At 41.0% G+C, this 17,641-nt stretch overlaps 1 protein-coding gene across 3 annotated transcripts in view; it reads left to right on the top strand.

Annotated features, from left to right (window-relative positions):
- PC (pyruvate carboxylase) overlaps window positions 1–17,641 on the top strand; it is a 671,516-nt gene that overhangs the window by 221,242 nt on the left and 432,633 nt on the right. For all 3 annotated transcript variants that reach the window (XM_040328827.1, XM_040328828.1, XM_040328829.1), the window contains 3 exons: window positions 1,743–1,908; window positions 3,929–4,074; window positions 12,671–12,788. In XM_040328827.1, the coding sequence (XP_040184761.1) occupies window positions 1,743–1,908; window positions 3,929–4,074; window positions 12,671–12,788 (430 nt within the window). The remainder of the gene's footprint in view (window positions 1–1,742; window positions 1,909–3,928; window positions 4,075–12,670; window positions 12,789–17,641) is intronic.

The following is a 17,641-nucleotide window of genomic DNA, read 5'->3' as shown; positions in this document are numbered from 1 at the left end:
TGTTGTGGTTCTTGGTGCTGCAGGAGCCAAAAGGATGTTTTGTGTTTTTAAGACCTATTTTCAATGCCCCTTTAGCTCCTATTTAAACTTTCCAGGCTGTCCAAGTCACATGATTTGATAAAGGACCACGCCCAAAACGCTTTGTCATGACATATAGCCTGCTGACAGCCTTCCATGTGCTCTATTACCGCATTTGCATTTCATCCCAAGCCACGTTGTGGTGAGTCAGTCCGACATCACTCTGAGTCCTGGTTTGCCTGGTCTATTGGGGGCCTTTCTACATCACTGACCCTTACAGGTTCAACCAGTGGTCTGTCATCCCTTCAACTGAGTGGATGCCCATGTGACATCTGGTTCCTACACACCTTTTGGCCATCCCCAGCACTGGACCTAATATGCCTGAGTTAGCCTGTCGAGGTTTGGGTGAGATTGAGGTTCATAATCAAGCATGATGTTTAACATTATCAGCCATATTTTAACCCTTTCCATTCTTGGAATCCTTTGACTTTGATTTCTCAATAAATCGTTTAAACACAATTCGTGGCATAGACAATTTTATGATTTTACCGAGGTATGCCTCAAGTGGTTTGTAGACCTCACCCTTCAGTGCTGGATTAAGCGGAATCTTAATCTTAAGTCTTCTATAGGCTCACCATGCCTCAAAATACCTTGAAGTGTTTGCTTTTCTAAAATGTGGACATTTTATGGATGTTAACACTGTCCTGGTGCTCCAAGACCTCCAAATATGTGATAGGTAGCCAGGAAATTAGATGCATAATTTATGCCCTAAGAAAGCGCAAAGGTGCTCTTTGGATTTTGTGCCCACCTATGTAGCTAGGCTGTGGAAAAGTCTGCACACGTGATAACCCTATACTCGGTTGGAAGATTACATTACTTCCGGACTGTGCTGCATTTGCACTTTCATATACCAGGATTATTGTTGAATATTTATTTTGCACTGTGATTCCTTTAGTATTTATACACTACAGTCACTTTATCTGCATTATCTGCATTATTTGCACTATATTGATCACCATTTTAAATTATTTTTTTTTGGCTTATGTAAGCATTGGACTTTTTGTATATATTAGTACATGCAAGTCTATCACTGGAATTGACGCATATTGTCACCCTATTTCAGCACTTTATATTTATTACATTGGAGCGCAGCACCATCCGTGGATTTTTTTTCCCACATATACTATTTTGGGTTATTTTTTACCAAAGAAATGTAGCAAAATATATTTTGGCCTACATTTATGAAGAAATATTATTTATTTGCAAAATTCTATAACAGAAACTAAGAAAACTGTTTTATTTTGAGTTGTGTTTAAATGGTTGGTATTTTTTCGTTTATATAGCAAAATAAAAAAATCCCAGCGGTTATTATATACCCCCAAAGGAAAGCTCTGCCTGTCTCCCAAAAAAAATAATAATTTGGGTACAGTGATGCATGACTGTGTAATAGTCATTCAAAGTGTGACAGTGCTGTAAACTTCAAAATGGCCTGGGCAGGAAGGGGAATGACCATCACTTTGTGTTTCTTAATTGCTAACTACCATATCTTTGCAACTCTGTTTTTCCATGCATTGAATACTATCGGATCAATTTTTTTTACATGATTGTATTACAGTTATCAGCCTAGTTAAATGATGCCGCGTTACTTTTCTACATAAAGAAAACACCTTGGTAAGCTTTGTTGAATGTAGACTTGATGTTTTTCATTTGTTTTCGCCTCCAAGGAAAATGAAGTGGATGCTGTTCACCCAGGTTATGGCTTCCTGTCTGAGCGTTCTGATTTTGCACAGGCTTGTGCAGATGCTGGTGTACGATTCATTGGACCCTCACCTGAGGTTGTGCGTAAAATGGGTGATAAAGTGGAAGCCCGAGCGATTGCAATAAGTGCTGGTAAGAATGGTCAAAGTTTGAAAATGTATATTTATTTTAGTTTTCATACATTTCCTGTGCATACATAGGTTCATTCTTTGCAGTTCTTGTTATAGGAAGTACATCCGTTCAGCCCTGTTATATGTAGTGTACCTACACTTAAATTTTTTATTAAGTTAAGTTTAAAGCAGGGTTTCCCTCAGAACCAGGGACACCTACAGAGCATTCCATATAACCCTGCCTACTACATGAGACTCCAGCTTTTTGCTAGTGTCCTTAAGGATGGACCTGGTTTCCCATGGAGAAGTATTTTTCCTTTTTTTTTACAATTTATTTTGTCTGATTATTCTACCAAGATCTGACTGCTTATTGCCTTGGGCTATTCAGCTGTTCCTGGATTGGTTACTCTGTTTGTACCCCATTGTGTGATTGCGGCCTGTAATGTTTGGCATTGGAACCTGCATTAGGTGCTCACTTTGGCATGTAGTGAAAAGTGTGTAGTTAGTGTTATACAGGTCCAGGGCAGTGGTCCACTTCTATTGGTTCAAGGCTCTGAAGACCCCTTTGTGGGGATGCCCACCCTGACAGGTGAAGCTTGGATCTTTCCTGGGCCCAGCATCATGGATAGGATGAGATGGGGTTTTCCGGTATGTTTACACCAGTTCCTGCCTTTTACTAACTCTGTCCACAGTGCATAGCCCATTATGCAGTTTTATAGGCGGAAGAATTGAGTGATATTCACTTTGTTGTGGTAACCCCTGCCATTTTGCCCACCAACATTTCTCCACACACAAAAATTGCTTTTTTTTTTTCTTCTCCTATCCTGACTAAGTCTCAGTAGGATGAAGTTACTATGTCACTCCTGGATGATGCCTTCCCATCCGCCTTTTCCACTGAGAATGCAGAGAGAGCTTTGCTGCACTTTTTCTATCATCCTGTATAGAGATACAGCCACAGGAACACACTCAGCACCTGGGTTATAGCAGCTCCTATATCAGGACATACAAAATCCCTTTCATTTTAACCTGTGTTCCATGAGTACCACACTGGGCATCCCCTCACTTAGCAGTGGCAGAACACGGGTGCAAAGGAGCTTGGAGAAAAGGACCAAATAGCATGTTTTTTACAGGCAGTCTACAGAAAACTCAAATCGGGGCTATATCGGTTTCCATGTCCTGGAGCAATGTCTTATTATGACACCACTCCTGTTATTTGACTCTGGTGCCCTCTCAGGCATGTATCATGCAGCCTGGCTCCACTGCCTGTTTCCCTTAGTGAGGATGGCGGCACCGGGACCTGCCACAATTGAAGGATCGGCCTCGGGGGGGGGGGGGGGCGACATCGCGGGCACCCAGCACAGGTAAGTGTCCTTATTAAAAGTCAGCAGCTACAGTGTTTGTAGCTGCTGACTTTAAAAAAAAATCGCGGTTGGAACACCGCTTTAAAATTAAAAAACCTTCTGCCTTTACAACTCCTTAAAATTAGATGAGATGCTGGGATAATAGTCTATGTAATTCTAGCTTGGAGATTCTTGGTTGAAGGTAAAATGTCATGCTAGAAATATAAGAGCTGACTTTAACTTTTAAAGTTCTAATCTCTGAAGCTTTTATTATCCTTGTTTCACTTCCTGAAAGTCGCTAGCTGGGATTTTCAGGTAGGTGTCTCACTGATTAACCAAACATTATTATAATGGTTACAGAACTTGAATCATTTAAAAACAAGTTGACAGGGGCATCATCTACATTTTTGTTTTGAGAACTTGTACTTACCTTCTCAGTTTTTTTTTGGAGCTGCCCTGTTACACAAAGGTTAAAAGCTTTATCCTTCTCCATAGCCCCAATACTATTCCTGTTGTGGTTACTGGGTTAATTTTTTTTTAGTGAATCTGATTATTGAACTGTATATTGCACATTTATAAGGTCAAGCATTCGTACAAATAGCCATGCTAAATTTTACATCTGTAAGTGAATTGAAATCCATTTGTTTTTATCGTTCTTTTTTTGGAAAATATTTTGACATCCTACTTTCTGTGTACTCATAGGTGTTCCAGTTGTACCAGGTACAGACGCTCCCATCACTTGTGTGACTGAAGCAAAGGAATTTTCCAACACCTATGGCTTTCCTATCATCTTTAAGGCAGCTTATGGAGGGGGTGGACGAGGCATGCGTGTAGTAAGAGGCTATGAGGTATATTCTCTATAAATACGTTGTACCAATTTGTTTTTTGTTACAGTGCCTTGAAAAAGTATTCATACCCCCTGACATTTTCCAAATTTTGTCATGTTCCAACCAAAAACATAAATGTATTTTATTGGGATTTTATGTGATAGACCAGCACAAAGTGGCACATAATTGTGAAGTGGAAGGAAAATGATAAATTGGTTTCAATTTTTTTTACAAATAAATATCTGGAAAGTGTGGTGTGCATTTGTATTCAGCCCCTCTGAGTCAATACTTTGTAGGACCACCTTTCACTGCAATTACAGCTGCAAGTCTATTTGGGTATGTGTGTCTACCAGCTTTGCATCTAGAGAGTGAAATTTTTGCCCATTCTGCTTTACAAAATAGCTCAAGCACTTGTCATATTGTTTGGAGAGTGTCTGTGAACAGAAATTTTCAAGCCTTGCCACAGATTCTCAGTTTGATTTAGGTCTGGACTTTGGGCCATTCGAACACATGAATATGCTTTGAACTAAGCTATTCCATTGTAGCTCTGGCTGTATTTTTAGGGTTGTTGTCCTGTTGGAAGGTGAACCTCTGCCCCAATCTCAAATCTTTTGCAGACTCTAATAGGTTTTCTTCAAAGATTGCTCTGTATTTGGCTCCATACATCTTCCAATCAACTCAGACCAGCCTGTTCCTGCTGAAGAACGAGCACAGGAGTAGTATTCTAACAAAAAAGGACAAAGGCTCTATACCTAGACATTTTAGAGAAGTCCATGACAGTAAAGTGGAGGGCCTAAAAGTGTTCGGTATAGAAGCCATCCAAAACGGTCTGGACAGCGGGAAAAAATATCAAATCCTCTGCAAAAGAGAGGCCTTCTGGATCTTCACCTTGGGTACTATGGTCCCGAATGAGTTAAATGAAGAAATCGAATTGCACACTTTAACATGAGAAATTATACATTTACGGGACAATAGTGAAAGAGGCCGACCAGATACAAGTCCACCTAGTACTACATTTTATCCCTCTTATCCAAGTGTAATCCACCACTAGGGCCCCTTCCCCCCCCCCCTTTCTCAACCCCCCCCCCCCCATCCCCTAATTTCTGGCCTTTTAAAACTTTTTTTAAAATATAAATTAGAAACCCTATTAGATTAAAATGCATCAATACGAGCAAATGGATACAATAAGAAACTACAATAATCTAAACTTTATTTTGCATTCAAGCCATCAACAATGACGGCGATAGATATAATAGTAGGCACCATGTTAGGCATCATGTAGCATCATTGAGGGATATTGTCACAATCTATTTGTATGTTGCATCTTGATTTTTGTAGATGTTTAGAGGGTCTGCAGTTCCCCCAATAAAGCCAATATGTGGGATATGGGTATGTATGCATGGGCGCAGGTACACACATGATCACTGACTCAGTGATCACTGACTCGGCGCGCGGCACGTTGCGAGTACAGCGCACGCGCCACGTCGCCCGCATGCGCACTAATCGCTGGAGCGCACCATCGTCCTGTTTTGGCTGGTGTGCGTTCCAGCTGATATGCATGGAGCTGTTCGAGCGATCCTTCGGAGAGTGGCGTCAATCGGGTGACAGGTAAGCCCTACATGCTATCTCCACTTGGGAATCATATATAGGAGTACCCCTATCCCCGAATACCCGGTCCACAATTAAGTAATTAAACCAATGCAGACACAATAACACATATATATATATATATATATATATATATATATATATATATATATATATATATATATATATATATATATATATATATATATATGCCTGGAGCTAATGACAGGGGACAAAGTCCCGATGTGATGCCAGCCCAATAATCGAGGCTGAACTGGTATGAGACTATCCTCATGAAAGAGATAGGTGCTCTGAGGGCTAGGAGGAGGGGCCCATGGCGAGCCCCTCTCCTTTTCTGGGAGGAGTAAACCTTGACCCTGACCTATCAGCACATGTCTATCGGTCCACATGTGTGGGTGTGTGTGTGAATGTATATATATATTCCCACAAATACCACGGCGAGAGAGCACTGCAGACCACTAAGCTCTGAAGAAAGGGGTACGCCCCTGAAACGCGTCAGCTGTAACATTGACTATTGGTTCAAACGATTATTCGTGTTCCACTGATGTTGCTGGACATCTGCTGCACTAATTTTAAAGCCTGATTTTAACTCCAATTTTGTGAGTATAACTATTGATTTTAATATTTGAATAAATTCATTTTATCAGTATCACACTAGGTCGGTGCCACCACCATGTTTCACAGTGGGGATGGTGTGCTCAGGGTGATATGCAGTGTTAGTTTTCCGCCACACATAGCGTTTTAGGCCAGAAAGTTACATTTTGGTCTCATCTGATCAGAGCACCTTCTTCCACATGTTTGCTGTGTCCCCCTCATGGCTTCTTGCAAACAGGAGTTCTTATGACTTTATTTAAACAATGACGTTCTTCTTGCCACTCTTCCATAAAGGCCAGATTTGTGGAGTGCACGACTAATCGTTGTCATGTGGATTGATTTTCCCACCTGAGCTGCAGATCTCTGCAGCTCCTCCAGAGTTATTATGGGCCTCTTGGCTGCTTCTCTGATAAATGCTTTTCTTGCTCAGTCTGTCAGTTTAGGTGGACGGCCATGTCTTGGTAGGTTTGCAGTTGTGTCATATTCTTTCCATTTTCGGATGATGGATTGAACAGTGCTCTGAGATGTTCAAAGCTTGGGATATTTTTTTTAAAACAAACCCTGCTTTAAACTTCTCCACAACTTTATCCCTTTCCTGTCTGGTGTGTTCCTTGGCCTTCATAATGCTGTTTGTTCACTAAGGTTCTCTTACAAACCTCTGAGGGCTTCACGGAACAGCTGTATTTGTACTGAGGTTAAATCACACACAGGTGGACTGTATCTACTAATTAGGTGGCTTCTGAAGGAAGGAAATTGGTTCCTCTAGATTTTAGTTAGGGTTATCAGAGTAAAGGAGACTAAATACAAATGCACGCCACACTTTTCAGATATTTATTTGTAAATGTTGAAAACCATTTATAATTTTCCTTCCAATTCACAATTGTGTGCCACTTTGTGTTGGTCTGTCACATAAAATTCCAATAAAATACATTTATGTTTTTGGTTGTAACTTGACAAAATGTGGAACGTTTCAAGGTATATGAATACTTTTTCAAGAAACTGTATATGTTGCATTTATGTTTAAAAAGCCTAGGCACTAAACACACTCACAGCTGCAGCTAAGCCACATTTTAAAATTATTCAGGATTTATATAGCTCCAACTGTTTGTGCATCACTTTACAATATAAAGGGAGACAGTACAGCAACAATACAATTCAAAATAAGATGGCCTTGCTCCTGAGAGCTTACATCTTAATAGGGTGAGCTATGTGGTTTCCAGTATGGGAAGATTAGCTGCCGTTTCCAGTGCATTGGGTGCCATTAAGAATTAATGGCACCCGTGTACATCTGCTAACAGCAGCCCAATTTTGGTGTAGGAAAGCGTGTGATTTACCCGCAGTCCCACACCCACAGAAGTGCGAACCTAGCCTAACAAAGACACAATCAAACCGATCAAGACAACCTAACTTGAACAGTTTAGTTTTTTCATAGTTTGAATAAAAACGATTGGTTTGTGATCAAATGCTGTTTGAAAGTGTATAAAAATTAACCAATGTATAGCCAGTATATGTTTAAATATGAGGATTTCTGAGTTAAAGGAAGTCATTCTGAGACTACCTTAATTCAATACGTGGAGTTACTAACCCAGAAAAGATGTATAGATAAGGACTACTTTGCATGCTTTGTTTTTCTCCTGCTGCTCAGAAACGAATGTAGTCGGTGCATGTGCATAACAGCCAGAAAAACTAGCATTATTAGAAGTCCAACAGTGGCAGCATGCCATATTTCTGTTACAAAGGGTTACATTTAATTACTTCCATAAATGCTTGGGGATTAAGTTCACAGTAAAATCTCAAAATAGATGGAATTTTCCCTAAATAAACCAGATTTTCCTAAATCTACCTAAATAAAAAAGTTATCCACACATAGTTTATTTTTTACAGAAAATGTTTGATGGTTCATTTACATTTCTCATTTAAATTCAATGCGTTACGCAACTGTGGGTTGACATGCGTTGCCTTTCTCTGTGCTGCAAAAGAATGCTTCTTGTCTGCATTTTACTGCAGCTCTCAGCACTGCACCTCCGGGCTGCATTGCAGTGTGAACAGGACACACCGAAAACAATTGTCTCAGTAGTGACCGGCATTTATGCAAGGCAGAAAATCGGCAGTCACTGCACTAAGAGCAAGCCCTTGAAATATTATCTCTGTGAAGATTTCAGACTGACGTGCAAATGTTTTTTTATGCGATTGCTAAACTTGAATGTATTTCTTTACTACTAATGTTGTTCTTTTTTCGTTTTTGGCAAGCTCTTTGTGCGTATGCCACATTTCGTCTACTCTTTGTTAGCTTTACCTCAGATTTCCATACATCTATCCTGTTGTGTTCATTAGTTAACGATGCCCTCTAGCTTCCTTACAGCTGATTAAGATAAATACTTGGTGGTTTTCCCTAGCCATAAATATTCCCATCCTCCCCTAGTTTTACTCTGTATAATGTCCCCCACCATTATAGCTGCCGGCCTCAACTCTGTATCCCGTAAGGTTTAATTTTCATGTATCCCGCTGTAACAGATGGTGTTCTGCAGAAATATTAATAAGAGCTGCATTGAGCAGCTGAGACACAACTCCTAAATGAGCAGCTCCTCCTGCATGTTCATTTCATATTGCTAAACATTACCATATAGGTGCTAGTTCATACACAGCGCAATAATCACCAATACAGCAATTTGTTGTGCAGTTACATTGTTGTTGGTTAGATTTGAATGACTTTCCCCCCACCCCCCTTTCCTAACATGGCTGGTGACTTCAGATTTGATTATCAAAGACCTTAGCATTGATAAAAATGCCTAAATGACCTTTCCAACTGTGAATTAAATCAGAGCAAGGCACCAGCAAACACAATTTCATGCCTTGATCTCTGTTGAGTTAAGGGCAGGAAAATGAATGGGTGAAGTTTGTATCATCACTGAAATGCAAAGTAGAGCTCATTACCTAGAGTGGTAGAAGGAAATAAGATTTAAATTGTGATTAAGGAAGTAAGGTATTTACATAAATGAAATCATCCATATTTTTAATTCTAGCGTGATTTTACTAATGCTGGTTTGAGGTTTCTCACTGATTAAATGCTATTCCCCCTCCCAAACATATGAATTAATAAAGTGATTAATAAACACGTGGTTAATAAAGTATGTGTGCTTATTTCTTGTTGCACAGTATATTCAGAGGTGCATTTAAAGCTTAACTCCAGGTTACATTTTTGCGGTTTTGATTTTTTTTTTGCTGTTTGTGGTCGCATTATAATTGATAGACACAGGAACTGCACCACAGTACAACAAACAAAAGTCACTGCTCCTACCTATGACTGGTCTATACAATAAGGAGCGCTGGAAAGGGCGCATATACATACAAAAACATAGAATATCCAGGCTCAAACTTACCGACCAATCGGCAACCAACCAAATTCACCTGTCTAACTGTGTGCGTTAAAAACGGAGGTTTAGTTGCACGCATTTGCAAATGCATGTGTAAGCTGCAGGCCCCGTCAAGGCGCTCTGTATACTGCAGTCCTAACTATAACCTTGCATTTTAAGTCTCCTCAGTAGGAGCACATGACTGCTGATGGATAGATAAGGGGCAGGTGACTGGAGGTAGCCCAGCCCTCATTGAATGGACAGGAGCACACTGCACACTCAGCACATGGAAGCAAAGGTGCCAGTGTGCTGACTGACCACAATGACATAAATGTTTGTTGTATTTATGTCATTGTGGTCAGGCAGCACACTGGCACCTTTGCTTCCATGTGCTGAGTGTGCAGTGTGCTATTTATTTATTTGCATAAATCGACGGAAGCGCCACCTAGCGGCCAGCGTAAATATGCACCTTAAATCCGACGGCGTACTAAGACGTACGCCAGTCGGATCTAGCCCAGCTTCAGGCGTATCTAGTTTTGTGGATACAAAACAAAGATACGCCGGAGCAACCTAGAAGTTACGCGGCGTATCAATAAATACGCCAGCGTAACTGTTTCGTGGATCTGGCCCTTTGTCTTTAAGTGGTTAAACTGACTTCATTTACAGACCGAAGTTTATCCCTTTTGAGCTAAAAGATCCAAAAGATACATTGTTTATAGTTATCGCTGAACAATGCTGATAAACATTTGGCAGAGACATTATTTTTTTTTTTACAGCTGTAAGTGAGCAGAGATCGGCTCTGCACTGTTTACACAGAATTGTAGAAATGCCAGATTAAGATTATGAGGCGGTTGAATCGAGATTGTGATATTTTTTTTAACTATTAATTGTGCAGCTCTACACAGGGTTATAGCACACCATCTTTAATCACTTCAGCCCCGGAAGAATTTACCCCCTTCCTGAATAGAGCACTTTTTGGGATACGACACTGTGTCGCTTTAACTGACAATTGCGCGGATGTGCGACGTTGCACCCAAACAAAATTTACGTCCTTTTTTCTCACAAATAGAGCTTTTGTTTGGTGGTGTTTGATCATCTCTGCGTTTTTTATATTTTGCACTATAAACAAAAAGAGCGACAATTTAAATTTTTTTTTTATATTTTTATCTTTTTTGCTATAATAAATATCCCCCCCCAAAAAAAAAAATATATATATATATAAAAAATATATATATTTTCCTCAGTTTTGCCCTGATAAGTTATCTTCTACATATTTTTGGTAGAAAAATCGAAATAAGTGTATATTGATTGGTTTGCGCAAAAGTTATAGCGTCTACAAAATAGGGAATAGGTTTATAGATTTTTTTTTTATTGGTAATGGCGGCGATCTGCAATTTTTATCATGACTGTGACGTTATGGCGGACACATCGGACACTTTTGACGCTATTTTGGGACCATTGTCATTTATACAGCACACAGTGCTATAAGAATGCACAGATTACTATGTAAATGACACTGGCAGGGAAGGGTTTTAACACTAGGGGGCGCTGAAGGGCCTAAGTGTGTCCTTGGGAGCTATTCTAACTGTGGGGGGATAGGCTACCACTTACATGACAGAGCTCACTGCTCCAGATGACAGGGAGCAGTAAATCTGTTTTGTCAGGGAAATGCCTCGTTTACATAGGCATCTCCCCGTTCTGCCGTTAAGTGACACGTTCGAGGGACACCGGCGGACATCGAGTCCTGCGGGCACGGTCACGCACGCGCCCACAATGCCGCGATTTAAAGGGGACGTACCTGTATGTCCATTTACCCAGCCGCGCCATTGTGCCGACATATATCGTCATGCGCTAGTCGGTATGTGGTTAACTAGAAAGAAAATGTGCTAAATACCAACTATAGAAGAAGGGAAGCTATTCCCCAAGGGGTATTAGTGAAGAACAGTGTCCTCATTTTTGCCATTGTTAATTGACACATGTATGTCCAATAAAATTCAATTTTGCATTGAAATCTGTAGCCTTTGTAGGTGCATTTTCCTTTGGTGGTTGTTTTTTGGAATGTACAATTTGGAAGCACCTCCCCTTTTTCACACCACTTCCAGGATCCATATATTTAGTTTTTTTCCCCCTTAAAACTATAGGTCAGTCCCTAGAACCTATAAAATCCCTCCCATACCGGCCATGCTTCAGGTTAGTTTAATATTCTCAGGTGAGATGGATGTGTGCTGCAGCTCTTTTCTCTCCCCTCACTTCCTGATCTCATTGGCTTTGCTGGGGCAATGGAAGCCATTGTCTCCCACTGCTGTCTCAGCAAGCAACGATGCGCCAGAGTCCCGCTGTCTGTGTCAATAGACGCAGAGAGCAAGGCTCGGGAGCAAGCCTGCACAAGTGCCCCCATAGAAAACCCCTTCCTATGGGGGCACTCGTTGAGGGGAGGAGCCAGGAGCGCTGGTGGAGGACTCGAGAGAGACAGAGCAGGTGAGTATTTAGTATAGTGTTTTTGTTTGTTTTTTCATTTTAAACAAAGCATTTACAATCACTTTAACATTACTTGGTTTAGTACAAAATGTTTATATTTGACCGCCATGTACCTTTAACACAACACTATGATTATTTGTGTTATACTTGTGCTGCCGAACTAGGCGATATGCTCAGTGACAGGGTGATTTATTTTAATTATAAAGGAAATATTAAAGGAGTACATCATTTCAAATCGTTATATTCCGCCAAGAGATCCTAGCTCATAAATTCATTTTAGTTTCTTACCACGATGGCCTGTAAAATTCTGGCTGGTCACCAAGAAGCATACGTTCTTTACGATTTGCACATGCTCATCAAGCTGTTCATGTCATGGCTAAGTGTTTAGATTGGTTAACCTTTGACCTGTCAACACCTAATCATCATTGCTGGTCATCAGGCAGTGGGATCCTTGTAAACCAGCTTAAAACCCTATGGCTACTTTACTAACTACAGTGTTCATTTTGTAGTTAAATCATGACTTTCTAACATGCTAAATGTTTGTAGTTTATTAATTTGGTAATAATGATTACTTAATTCTTTAGGAACTCGAAGAAAATTACACTAGGGCTTATTCAGAGGCGCTTTCAGCTTTTGGAAACGGTGCCTTATTTGTGGAGAAATTTGTTGAAAAGCCTCGTCATATAGAAGTGCAGATACTCGGTGAGTAAAATACATTTGTCTTGTGATTTGTGTGTATGGTGCTTTTATGCCTATACTTTGGTTTAAAAAATAAAAAAAGGAAAAGTAAAAAAATAGTTCTTGTGTTCCATATTGAGTCCCTGGTATTGTCTAGACAAGTTGTTCTCAAGGGGGCATCACACATTTAGGCTGGGTTCACACTTGTCCGACAAACGCTCCGACATTGGGAGCTCATGTCGCATGACGTGTGAAAATCAATGTTTCCCTATGAGAGCCGTCTTAACTGGTCCTACACAAGTCGGTCCGACTTTGAAAATGCTCCCTGTACTACTTTTGGTCCTACATTGATCCTACTTTAACCCATTGAATATCATTGAAGTCGGACCAAAGTAGTATCCTGTTCATGAAAGTAGGATGGATGTAGGACCAATGTAGGATCAATGTAGGACCAATGTAGCAGAGCAAAGTAGGATGAAAGTAGTGTAGTAGTGTGAACCCAGCCTAAAGGGGTTGTAAAGGTACATTTTTTTTCCCCTAAATAGCTTCCTTTGCCTTAGTGCAGTCCTCCTTCACTTACCTCATTCTTTGATTTTGCCTTTAAATGTCCTTATTTCTTCTGAGAAATCCTCACTTCATGTTCTTCTGTCTGTAACTCCACACAGTAATGCAAGGCTTTCTTCCTGGTGTGGAGTGTCGTGCTCGCCCCCTCCTTTGGACTACAGGAGAGTCAGGATGTGCTCTACATTGCAGATAGAGAAAGAAGCTGTGTGGTGTGCGTCCTGACTCTCCTGTAGTCCAAGGGAGGGGGCGAGCATGACACTCCACACCAGGGAGGAAGCCTCGCATTTCTGTGTGTAGTTACAGACAGAAGAACAGGAAGTGAGGATTTCTCAGAAGAAATAAGGACATTTAAAAGCAAAATGGAAGGATGAGGTAAGTGAAGGAGGACTGCACTAAGGTAAAGGAAGCTTTTTGGGATTTTTTTTTTTTTATTACCTTTACAACCCCTTTAAGGCTCAATGACCCTCCTGCTTTATCTGATATTGCCTCAAACCTAAATTTTTATATGCTCCATGGACACGATGATTAAATAAAACGTCTGTTCTCTTTGAAGTAAAACATTTTCATATAAAGCATTTTTTGTACAAAGTTTAGACAAGTTTAGGAGAGTTTAAAGTTTTTTCTGCCAGTGAGCTCCAATCAGAAACGCGAATGAGAAGGTTTTTTTTTTTTGCCTCTTAACATTGATCTCAAAATATGCCTGTAAACGTGATAACGTGCATGAATACATAGGATGACATTGAGTTGCTACTACAGGCAGAACATAAAACTCTTGTAGAAGCAACATTTTTCTTTCCAGTGTGTATGGAGCCTTTATAGTAAATATTTTCAAAATATTTACAATAAACTTTATAATACAGATGTTAAACTTTCATACAAATGCTGAACTTCCAAAGATTTAATACAGGATAAGGATCTTTCTTTTCGGCTACAGGATTCATTTTCAATTCTCATTGGACTGAAAAGAGCAGTGACCTTTTTGGAAATAAGGATCCTTATATGATTGTTCTTGCTTTTGTGAATTGAGCTAAATTGTTGCTAAATACCACACTAGTAAAATGAATGAAATTGGCATAGTTTGCACATGAAAGCTAATGTAAAGAAAACACAAGTTAAAATCTGCTGTACATGAACATTTACATAAACTAACTTTCATAATCGCTCTAACTATCTTGATCTTCAAATGGAAATCAGAAAGAAGAGATTCCTTTTGCTTGTAATCCAACTTCTTCTGCTTTTGACTTTGCTTTCAGCGGTGTTTACTTAAAAATCCTTTGGGCACAACTTTTATCCCCTTACAACCATTAACTACCTTTGTCTGCTTGGCAAATTTTTTACACTAAAATTGGCCAACATCCACAAAAATGTAAAGTGGATATCTTCCAATGGGGACACCTGTTTCAGTGACAGCTGTCAGTGGGTGAATTTCCAGTCTGCTTACAAATCGCCATTTTGCTATAAATGTGTATTGAGAATTTCAAATGCCTTTTATATACTATGTTTCTGTATATGTGCAGATTTTGATACATATATCAGCACAAGTATGGTCAATAAATAAGCATGTTTTTTTTTTTAATTTTAGATGTTAGGCATTTTCCAGAACAGTGATTAGAAGTTCATCGACCAACTTGGGGTGACATTAATGTACAAGTCCATTGTGAACAATTTAAATAAAAAAACACATCTTCTAGGTTTAGGCTCCATGCACACAGAAGCTAAAAAAGCTATAAAAAAAACGCCAGTAGCTTTGCAGGGAGCCTTTCAAAGTTTTTTAGCGTTTTTGCAATAGCGTTTATTAGCGTTTTTCAGCTTTTTTTTTTTCAATGGATAAAAAAACGCTGGCGAGCAGCGTTTTGAGCTTTTTTTTCTGCGTTTTGTGTTTTTTGGAGTTTTTTCCCGTCGAAAAACGGCACTTTGAACGCAAATTTCGGACATTCAGAAAAAAGCCAATAAACTCCAAAGCTCATTAACACTAAAAAACGCCCATGTGTGCATGGGCACATAGGCTAACATGGAGTTCAGTTTATGGGCTTTTTTAAAAAAACAGTTTAAAAACTGCAGTTTATCAGCTTCTGTGTGCATGGAGCCTTAAAATTGCATGTAGTTGCAAACTGGTTACAAACAAATAAAAAATGTTCAAACTTCTAAATAGGCCATTAAAACCATTGCAGCCCATCTTTTACACTAAAATCAGGCCACTAAAATGATTCCACCTCTAGCATGTGCAGGTATATCCAATATGCAATCAGTGTTTCATCCTGTCTATATATGTTTATATACTGTATGGATGTGGCGAGGAAAGGGTGGATCACTTTATTCTTTTTTAACATTTTATATAATATATATTTCACTATTCTTTGCAAGCTTATTAAGCCCCCTATGTGCTGGTAGTAGTGGCAGGTCCTCTTTTAGACCCCTGAGGTCTCCTCTAAAACTTGTTAAAGCAAACTACTTGTACACATGGAAGCTGTCCCTATCATTGCCACACCAGCGTCCTGGTCACCGCCACACCAGCGTCCTGGTCACCGCCACACCAGCGTCCTGGTCACCGCCACACTAGCGTCCTGGTCACCGCCACACTAGCGTCCTGGTCACCGCCACACCAGCGTCCTGGTCACCGCCACACCAGCGTCCTGGTCACCGCCACACCAGCGTCCTGGTCACCGCCACACCAGCGTCCTGGTCACCGCCACACCAGCGTCCTGGTCACCGCCACACCAGCGTCCTGGTCACCGCCACACCAGCGTCCTGGTCACCGCCACACCAGCGTCCTGGTCACCGCCACACCAGCGTCCTGGTCACCGCCACACCAGCGTCCTGGTCACCGCCACACCAGCGTCCTGGTCACCGCCACACCAGCGTCCTGGTCACCGCCACACCAGCGTCCTGGTCACCCGCCACACCAGCGTCCTGGTCACCGCCACACCAGCGTCCTGGTCACCGCCACACCAGCGTCCTGGTCACCGCCACACCAGCGTCCTGGTCACCGCCACACCAGCGTCCTGGTCACCGCCACACCAGCGTCCTGGTCACCGCCACACCAGCGTCCTTCAAAAATGTGATCTGTAGTGATGAAATTAGATGTGTTATTTATGCCACTAGAAAGCCTTAAAGGGCTTTTTAGATTTTTGGCCCCCTCTGTGTGGCTAGGCTGTGAGAAAGCTCACGCATGGTATCCCCATACTTGGGATGAGTATCATAATGTGTTTTGGAGTATATTTATAGAAATATATTCATTGAAACTTTGTGTAAAAATAAAGAAAATACATTTTCCTTTTCTTTCCTTCATCTTCCAAAAACTTGTGGCAAACAATTTAATTTTCACCCAAAAGGGGAGGTTCCACTCTTCTCCCCCTGCAATATTTAGGATACATTTTCTCCCCTCCCCCCTTTCAGGACCGCATCTTGGAGAGAGCTCAGCTTCGCCCACTTTACAGGAAACACTGTAGTGACAACACCCTTTAAATCCAGTCCCTTCCACCATGCCGTCAGTCATAGTGTTTACTCTGGCCATGGCAGAAGCGCTAAAGGGAAACCAAAGGGACTGTGCTCTTTCCAAGGAGAAGGGTTCGCTATTTGGAATGGGCAGCAGCTGCTGCGCACTCTGCAATGGAGGTGGCAATATTGGCAGCAGGAGTGGCCCAGGTAAGAGGTGCAGAGGTGCCTTCTTTGTTCTTTCTTAGGTACTGTGGTTACATTTTAAGGCAATTCATCATGGGGAGAGGTGGCTTGTGAGCTCTCTCTCTGTGATGGCACCTTTATTTTTTTGTTTGGTTTTGGCTCCAGGGTTCTGCATGCAGCGCATGGTGGCATGGCTGTGTTTTTTATGTTTTTCAGGCCAAAGCCACTGCTAAAACTAAGAGCTCCCTCAGGTGGATGGAAATGCCCCTCTTGTAAAAATGTGCTTGAAAACTCATGACCCAAGCCCCTGTGTAGGACTGTGTAAGCAGTGCAAAGGAACTTTTTTCTTTTGTCAGAAAATAATTGGCAGAAACTTTTGGTTCCACCCGTTCCTTTCTGAAAAAAGGTATTGGGGCAGGAGTCAGGTTTGCGGCAGAGCTCCCATCACAGTCCTCTGCCATCCACCTCAAAGTCTGTTGAGTTAAGTGTTTTGGACGAAGAGAGAAAGAGCAGCCCCCCTTCCGTAAGGGATTTGGAGGAGGGAAAAGGATGTGGCTAGATCCTCCCATTACAAATTGTCTTTATCCTACCCTTCTAAAAGCAGTAAGATATATGGCAGAAGCATCAGCAGAGTCTATCAGGGTGTTGGTCAGATCGTCTGCTCTCGTTAACACAGCCAGTTGTGCTATATG

The sequence above is a fragment of the Rana temporaria genome, chromosome 11 (genome assembly GCF_905171775.1).
Source record: "Rana temporaria chromosome 11, aRanTem1.1, whole genome shotgun sequence".
Taxonomy (NCBI): Eukaryota; Metazoa; Chordata; class Amphibia; order Anura; family Ranidae; genus Rana; species Rana temporaria.
The sequence above is the reverse complement of the archived record's forward strand: the minus strand, read 5'-3'. Positions and strand labels throughout refer to the sequence as shown.